The sequence below is a fragment of the Spinacia oleracea genome, chromosome 1 (assembly GCF_020520425.1).
Source record: "Spinacia oleracea cultivar Varoflay chromosome 1, BTI_SOV_V1, whole genome shotgun sequence".
Taxonomy (NCBI): domain Eukaryota; kingdom Viridiplantae; phylum Streptophyta; class Magnoliopsida; order Caryophyllales; family Amaranthaceae; genus Spinacia; species Spinacia oleracea.
Genome location: NC_079487.1, coordinates 110636940 through 110645539, shown reverse-complemented (window position 1 = coordinate 110645539; position 8600 = coordinate 110636940). Strand labels below are relative to the sequence as shown.

Below are 8600 nucleotides of genomic sequence, written 5' to 3'. Positions count from 1 at the left end.
ACGGAGTATTATATATGTACTGGCTACTTCATGAAATACGAAAATACTCCCTCCGTCCCGGAATACTCGACCCGGTTTGACCGGCACAGAGTTTAAGAGACTTAAATTGACTTATTTAATTTAATAGGGAGTAGTTGATAGTGGGGTATTATTTTAATGTAGTTAGTGGGAAATGTGTAAAGGAGTGGGGTTGGGGAGAGTAGAGGTTGAATTTTTAATTATTTTTTGTATGGAGTAGGGGTAGGTGGGTTAATAGAGGCGGAGTGAGAAATAATATAATATTGTTAGAATATTTACATTTTTAGAAACAGGTCAAGTATTAAGGGACGACCCGATAAGAAAAACAGGTCAAGTATTCCGGGACGGAGGGAGTACTTCCTACTCCGTATATAGTTTGCGGAAATTGTTTGTTAAAGAATAATTGTGTTGGACATAAACATTTCGAAAGGTTTCGCCCCCGTTCATTCGGTGTACAATACAATTATTGTATATATGGAATACCTTTATCTTTTTGGTAACTTTTAACATATTTTGATTAACTTTTATATTGTAAATTTGTAATGATTTGTTAGAGAATCTTTGTGTTGGATAAACGTATCAAAAGGCCCTGCGCGTATTCGTTACATTTATATGGAGTACATTACGGTTTACGAGTGATTTTGATGGGTAATTTTTATTAAAAAAAATAACTTTTACATTATATCGGATAACTTTTAAGCATTTTAAGGTAATTCTATATCCAACCACCTTACAATATTTATCGTGTAGGCAAGAGTTTGTGTACAAATTATCTGGTGGTCAGATGGTTGACAATTTGAACAAGGGTTTACAAATATTCTAAACTAGTTCAGGCCCCGTGCAACGCGCGATTACTACTAAATTTAATGAACTAAAGTTGCATATTATAATACTAACTTAAGAATTATAATGGTCTACTTGTATGTAGATCGATCTAACAAAGTTAACCAAACCCGAATGACTGAACCAAGACAAATTTTTGATAAGACCCGAGCAAACTGAGTGTTTGAGTTAGTCAAATGCAACATAGTTGGAATTGAGTACAATTTTGATAAAAGGATTTCTAATGTTAGTCTACTTACCATTTATTATTATTTTAATTAACATTCGTACTTACCCCGTATCATATTATTAACAGTAGACTAACATTAGAAGCTTATTCATCAATATTATTTAAATTTGTTATCAGATTAAAAAGTTATAATAATACAAAAATAAAATCATATCATAAAGGAAAAAACAATATTGATTAACTTTTTCTCCAATAATATATTATGCAGTAACATTTGTGGTAGTTGAATTATGTTTTTATTTCATTTTTATCTTAGTTTCCTAAAAAAGGTAATGTATTTTATTTAAAAGTAAAAAATAAAAAAAAAAACCGGGAAAAATGACACTGAAAAGTGACACGTGTCATTTCTGGTGTCCGTTTTAGTAGAATGTAATAGATAAAAATGTACCGCTGGTATTCTGGCCCTTTTTGGCAACTATTTTCAATTACTCCCTCCGTCCCTTAATACTCGCACCGCTTTCCTTTTCGGGTCGTCCCTTAATACTTACACCTCTTCTATAAATGGAAATTTTTACCAATATCATATTATTTCTCACACTATTTACTAACTCACCTAAAAAACCCCTACTCCCTACAAAAAAGGATTTAAAAATACACACCCCTCATTCACCACTTCCCACCCCTTACACATTTTCTATTAACTATATTAAAAAAAATAACCCACTATCAACTAACATTCATTAAATTACTAAATCAATTTAAGTGTCATAAATTCTGCGAGTATTAAGGGACGGAGGAGGTAGTTTTGAATTTTTGATACTAAGGTGAAAACAATACGTCCTCCGTATTAGGTAACGACGTAACTCTGTAGGTAGCTTGTTGAGGTTGAGCTGTTGAGGTAGAGGTAGAGTTTTGGAAATGGAAAGGTTACAATTTTCCTCAAGTGCCAGTTCTTTTTTTTTTTTTTGGGAAAGATTACAATTTACAAGTGCTTACATGCTGAACAGTAAGCACCAACTTCGCTGCTGCTCCATGAGATACAAAGCCCAATGAAAAACAGCTCCAATTCAAGTTGGCCCAAAAAGCCTTTAATTCTGAAGACACAGGCCCATGCAGCCCAAAAGGTAACTCGTGAGTCGTGACGGAATAGTACTGAACTACTGACCTACTCAGTCAGGGTGATACGGTTCAGGTTTAAGATGATGGCAGATACTTTGTTCTAGCACAACCCAATTGGCAATGTGCCAATGGTGCTTGCTGATTTGGCAGCCGATGAGAGTCATTGCGGCTAGTCACGTTCACGCTGAGGGTCGGATTGAACAAACTTACAACAGCGATTGAGGAAGCGGAAGCGTAGAAAGCAAGTATGCAATTAAAGGTAGTATCAACTTTCCATTACATTAAATTAAGATGTAACATGTACTTTGGTTAGCCTGCATTCAGGAAACCAATATCCCCATTCCCCTCAACCACAGTCCACAGGGGAAAGAAAGAATTACATCCTGTCACAACCTACCGTAAAACAAAACAAACAAAAAACACTATTAACTCCACTACTCTTAAGTCTTAACACTATATACAGCATTCTTTGGCTGTAATATTTACAATGTTTGGACACAGGACAAGTAACTTTGCAAAGAAGATCCACTTAACCAGAAAGAACACCTTCAAATGCAAGTATGCATCTCCCCCCTTCAAAAACCAAACGAAAGAGACAAAGGATTTATCTTTTCTATTTCCTTTCTCCCTTTACTGATTAAAATCAAAAAATAAAAATAAAAAACACACTGCTGTAAGACACCAAAACCATTGTTAAAGGCGATATGCTGGTGCTGAAACTAACTACTACTCGTATAAGAAAAGGAAAGCCAAGGGTGCTCGAGCGCTTGTCTCGCTGTAGGGCGCCCTCGAGGATTTATCTGAAGCAAATACCTTAAAAAGTCCATGAACCCGTCATCAGAAACTGGAAGGTGCTGCTCCAACGAGGACTGTTCTGGAATTATGTATTCCATTTGATTTGTATCCTAACATAACAGTGTTCCAAAATTTAGCCAATAAGCTTTCAGAGTAGCTAGGATGTCTATGAAACAATTCATTTACCCTAAATACTAGTATAAAAGAGATAACTTCCACTTTTAGCAGCAACTTTCTGATTTCTGAAATTATGTCATATTGGAGATTTCTTTAAAGCATGCTAGGAGGTGAGAATATACATATCTCCACTACACACAGTAAATCTTTAGATCCTGTAATGAGAATAAGCTATTCCGTATAACGAACACTTTTCAAAACGATAATGGAAGTTTAAAGTTCTAGTGATCATATAAAAACACATAAATTAGTCATCTCTAGAATGTTGTCAGTGCTTACTATAAATCTGCAGATCTTGATGCAGTTTAATACTTAAAATAAAAGTAGTGACGGCAATGTGGCGGTAATGTGGTATGTCTTGATAATTTTTATTTGTTTATGGAAATATCTTAATAAAGTTGGTAACTTGGTAAGAAGATAAAAAAACACAAACCTCATTTACATGGAAAAGGTCATACTCCTTGGTGAAGTATTTGTGTGTCTCTTGTCCTCTCAACAGCATCTCCAGATCAATAGGACCAAGCAGACTAATCGTGCGGGCCAGCAACATTACGACACCATCATTCGGGAAAAGTACCTAGCAATTCATGCTACCTATTAGAAAAATACTCTTATTTATGCTTGAGATTCTACAATGCTTATATTATCAACTAGAAACACGACAAGGATCAAAGAATGAACCTAAGGCTACATTCAATCATGGAAGGCAATATTTTCCTCAATCTATCATAATTGGAGCACCAATTATGAGGTACAGGGAAAATTGTTATTCTAAACAACTTTCAACTAAATCCAATAATGAGGGAAAACATTCTTATTAGAAATAATTACTACGTAAGTATATGTTTTCCCTTAAACTTTACGCAACTCCCAACTTCTTATCACCTCAATACCATCCATTTCCAGAAGGGGCTAAACAAACAATGATAACACTTTCGGAGAAAATGGCTAACAAATACAAATAAATGTTAATCAGTTAAGATATATTTCCTGCAATAAAACATCTCTCAACCCTTTCTTATTAGAAATAATTACTACGTAAGTATATGTTTTCCCTTAAACTTTACGCAACTCCCAACTTCTTATCACCTCAATACCATCCATTTCCAGAAGGGGCTAAACAAACAATGATAACACTTTCGGAGAAAATGGCTAACAAATACAAATAAATGTTAATCAGTTAAGATATATTTCCTGCAATAAAACATCTCTCAACCCCCCCCCCCATTGGTAAGGAGTCTAAATTGCACGAGAAGAACGAAAATAACTATATCATTCGTCTCTTAGTTTTCTTCACGGTGATTAAAAGTATTAGTAAAAGTGGAATTAAAAGGAACAGGAACTAGCTAAATATGTCAAATGGAGGGAGGCCGGAAAAAAGAAAAAATGTTAAATTATTGTCACTAAATCCAAAGAGATTTGTGAAGAAAATAATTTTGGGATATGCAACTGGTAAAAGGAACACTGAAGAAAATTAAGGGACAGCGAGAGTACTAGATTCTTATGTATAAATATTTTCAGTTTCAGAGTTTAACTTACCTCACCAGAGCAAAGCTCGGCCATAATACAGCCAAGAGACCAAATATCGATTTTGGGGCCATAAGAAAGCCCCAGAATTACTTCAGGAGCCCTATAAGATCGAGATTGAACGTACAGACACAAGTTGTCAGTCTCGAAACAACTGCTTCCGAGATCAATAACCTTTATTTCACATCTGCTATAGCTTTTGATCAAAACATTCTCAGGCTTTAAATCGCAGTGGATGATTCCCAAACTATGCAAGTAATCCAACGCCTCCAAACACTGCCGCGCTATTGTCTAAAAAAACAGGATTTATAAGATCAGCTCATTTACGTTTAAATGCTAAAAAACATCATTAAAAACCAGTTTCATGGGTTCCATTGACAGATAGATGAAACTTAGTAGAACAAGTACCTGCAATCTACTCATTGTAAAGTAGGGTTCTCCACCAGATTCTAGATTATATTTCTGAAATTCATATAAATTGGCTCGAAGAAGTTCACATACAATGAAAAGGTGCTCCTGTATACGATAAACAAGAATCTGCAGTTAATCACTTTATAGAAGACAATATAAATCTAAGCCTGCATAAGATTCCCACACAGTGTACAAACCTGATGGTAAAAGTAGTCATAGAGACGTAAAATGTGGTGCTTATCTGCAGGGTCATTCTTGTTGACATACTTGAGAAGTTTGATTTCGTCCAAACTTTGATCAAAAAAATCTTTGTCATTTTTAATGATTTTCAGGCAAACATCAACTCCAGTCTGGATATCATGAGCCTGAACAACTTTGCTGAAAGCAGCAGAACCTAGGTACTCGGTAATACAGTATCGCCCCGCAACGACTGTGTGCAACACGATAGGAAACTCTTTACTCTCTTCAAAACCTGTCCTGTAAATTACAGGAAAAGTGTTTATGAAATCTAGAGCACATTCCTACTTTGTACTCAGTTGAGCTAGCTTAATTAAGCGGATTACCACTCTGATTACTAAAGATTCGTTCTTTTTCACTTGAAACTAACTTATCTGTACTTATCAGACCTAGTTTTCATTGTGAACTGAATTTGAACTTGGAAACATATTTTTCGTGAACCTTGCAAGGTGAAAAGAACAAAGCTATAAACTTCTATAATAAAAAATTAAAAAAAATATACTTCGTATATATTAGGCATGACTTTCAATATTCCCTACATGAAAGAGTAGTGGCAAACCTGTTCTTCCGATGAATGACTCTTAGGTTAAATACTTCATAATCATCTTCGTTAGTCTCCCAATATGGAACCTCTTCCGGTGTCCCACTTTCCTGCTCATTCACAGCACTGTTAACTTCTTCAGTACTTTTAACCACTTCCTTTTCATCGTTAGCTCCAAAACTATAATTACAACTATTAACAAGAAGCAAATCCTGCTTGTAAGTTTCATAGATACTTCTAGAACCATCCAATTCTTCAACCAAACCCTTTCCATTTCCTTCCACCAAAATTTCAGTATGAGAAAGTCTCTGCTTAGCAAGCCTAGCATCTAACAGCTCTAACTCATTCAATATCGTTTCTTTCAGGTTGGAATCAATTTCTTCACAATCACTATAACCCGTACGCCCAAGATCCCACTTGATTCTTACTTCAGTGCTGTTTTTCTCATCGAGATGATAACAATCCTTTACTTGACCATTATCAACGGGATCACTGGACGTTTTATGAGGGTGAAAGGGATAGTCTAGATGGTGGTCATTTTCCTCTGAATCTTCTGATAAACGATTAAAGGAAAACGGATTTTTTGACAGATTAGTAACCATCCCAGAAGTCGTGACAAACTTATCCTCACTCGGGCAGCCAAAAGGGTCTAACCCACCAAAGCTAGGAGTCATATATGGTCCATCATCTTTGTCATCATACCACAAGTCAGTCTGCATATCAAAATCATGGTACTCTCTTGCCGTTCCAAACTGAGACATTCTGTCAGAGGAAGCGTCCGAGTCCGCTTGTGTTGTAGAACGAAGTCCATATGGATTGGTAAAGTCTGCAGGAAGCCATAATTCCGAAACAAAAGTTTCTTAATGAAGGATATTACATTAAAATAATTAAATAAATCTCTAACCCAAATTGAGGAACAAAAGAGAGAATTTTCCTAATGTAAGAATACATTAAAGCATATCAAGTTCTTGTTTGTGTTTGCATAATTGAATGTCCATAATATGGAAAACTAGCTTTTAGGAAAACTACTATTAGTAGTACTGAATCTCCATAGTGGCTAGTCTATAGAGATTTAGACTAGCCAGAAAGGGCAATGATACAATCGGACACAATAAACATCGATATATGGCTACATCCACTAGCATGCTACTCCTAACTCTTGACTGAAAAACTACAAGCATGAAATATATTTCCTAAAATGGTACTCCGCACAATACGTTTCAGGTACAAATCCGCCGCCCCCATTTGTAATTTGTATGGCCCTTGTGGCTCATTCCCACCAAAAAAAAAAAAGTTCCTAAAATGGTACTCCATCAGTTTAGGAATTCATGACAAAATTACGGGTTGATCGGTGTTATTAACGTTCGGATAATGCTTAATGTTTCCTCTTTTACAATCAACCATATATCATTTTCCATTGAAGTTTCCACCAAAAATAGCAATGCCACTGAATGATCATGGTGAATCAAGGACCGAAATTGAAGATCATTAAACATGTAAAAGTACATTTTAATAAATGAATTCTCCCCCCAAAAAATAGTGATCTTGCTAATTTAATGCTCAGTGTAAGGACAGGAGTATTTCCAGTCAAGCACTCCATTAACCAACAAAAACATTGACTTTTTCAAATTTAATTAAGACCATTCAAATAAATAGAAAATTAAAAGTAATTAAATAAAAACAAAATTAGTCAAGGAGAGAGAAAATCAAACCTGAAGAACAGACAGCACTGACAGAAGTAGAAGAGCCCAAACTCTTAAACTCATCATCCCCAGAAGAATCAAGGCCCGACCCAGAACCCGAACGAATCCCATTACCTCTCCGGCGAGAGTTAACCGGAAGTTTAACCGGCGGGGGAGGTGGGTTCATCGGGAAGAGAAAGTTCTCGAAATCATAAGACGAGCCAGAAAGTTCCTTCCTTTCAGAAAGATCCTGTTTTAAGGCAAATTCAGCTTCTGGGAAATTATTATTGCGCAAAAACTCCAGCAAAGATTGAACCTCCATTAATTAATTAAAAGCGGAGAAGAGGAAGAAAGAAAATACTTATTACTCAGCAAATTGGACAAATATTTCAAAATTAGGATTTGTGACAATAATAATAATCAAATATTAATAATAAAAAGGGAAAAGAGGGGACAAGAAGAGTCATAGGTGATGATGATGGTGGTGGGAGAGGAGAGAGAGAAAGGTGGTAAAGTGGTGACTGGTAAGGGGTCAAAAACACAAAAGCAGGGATTTCTTCTTCATTAACATCGAAATTGAAATGATGCTTTGAAGAGTAGTGTGTCTCTCTGTGTATTTTTTGGTAGTTTGGACTTTGGAGTACTGCAACTACAGTTGTTGTTTGTGACATGTATAAGTAACATTGATGCTAACAACGGGAGATTTGAGTTTTTGTATCTTCACCTACTTTGTAATCATGGGACCACTGTCGGGTTTTGTTTACTTTTTCTAACCCATCGAAGGGTTTGGGTTTATGGGGGTAATTAGCCCGTGAGATGCACGGATTTTATTTAATTATTAAGTTAAAATAAAACTCCTATATATACTAATTGTTATATTTTATACTTCCTCCATTTTTTAATAATTGTACCATCTTGGTTTTAGCACTATTCATATATTCTTATATAGGCCCTGTTTGGCAATTGGCTGTTGGCGGTTGGCTGTCGGCTGTTTTACTTGGCTGGTTTGACTGGCTGTTCAAGTTGGCTGCTTTTGTTGGCTGTTTGACTATGGATTGATTACAAATATGTTTGGTAAAAT

General features: G+C 35.6%; 1 protein-coding gene across 1 annotated transcript; it reads right to left on the bottom strand.

Annotated features, from left to right (window-relative positions):
• Window positions 1–2395: 2395 nt before the first annotated feature.
• Window positions 2396–8351, bottom strand: LOC110801680 (uncharacterized). Its single transcript, XM_022007079.2, has 7 exons — window positions 7550–8351; window positions 5856–6663; window positions 5257–5536; window positions 5057–5164; window positions 4661–4939; window positions 3555–3698; window positions 2396–3054 (listed from the first exon to the last, which is right to left on the bottom strand). Exons 1-7 carry the CDS (start codon window positions 7839–7841, stop codon window positions 2869–2871), a joined length of 2097 nt encoding a protein of 698 aa, XP_021862771.1. The 5' UTR covers window positions 7842–8351; the 3' UTR covers window positions 2396–2868.
• Window positions 8352–8600: the final 249 nt, after the last annotated feature.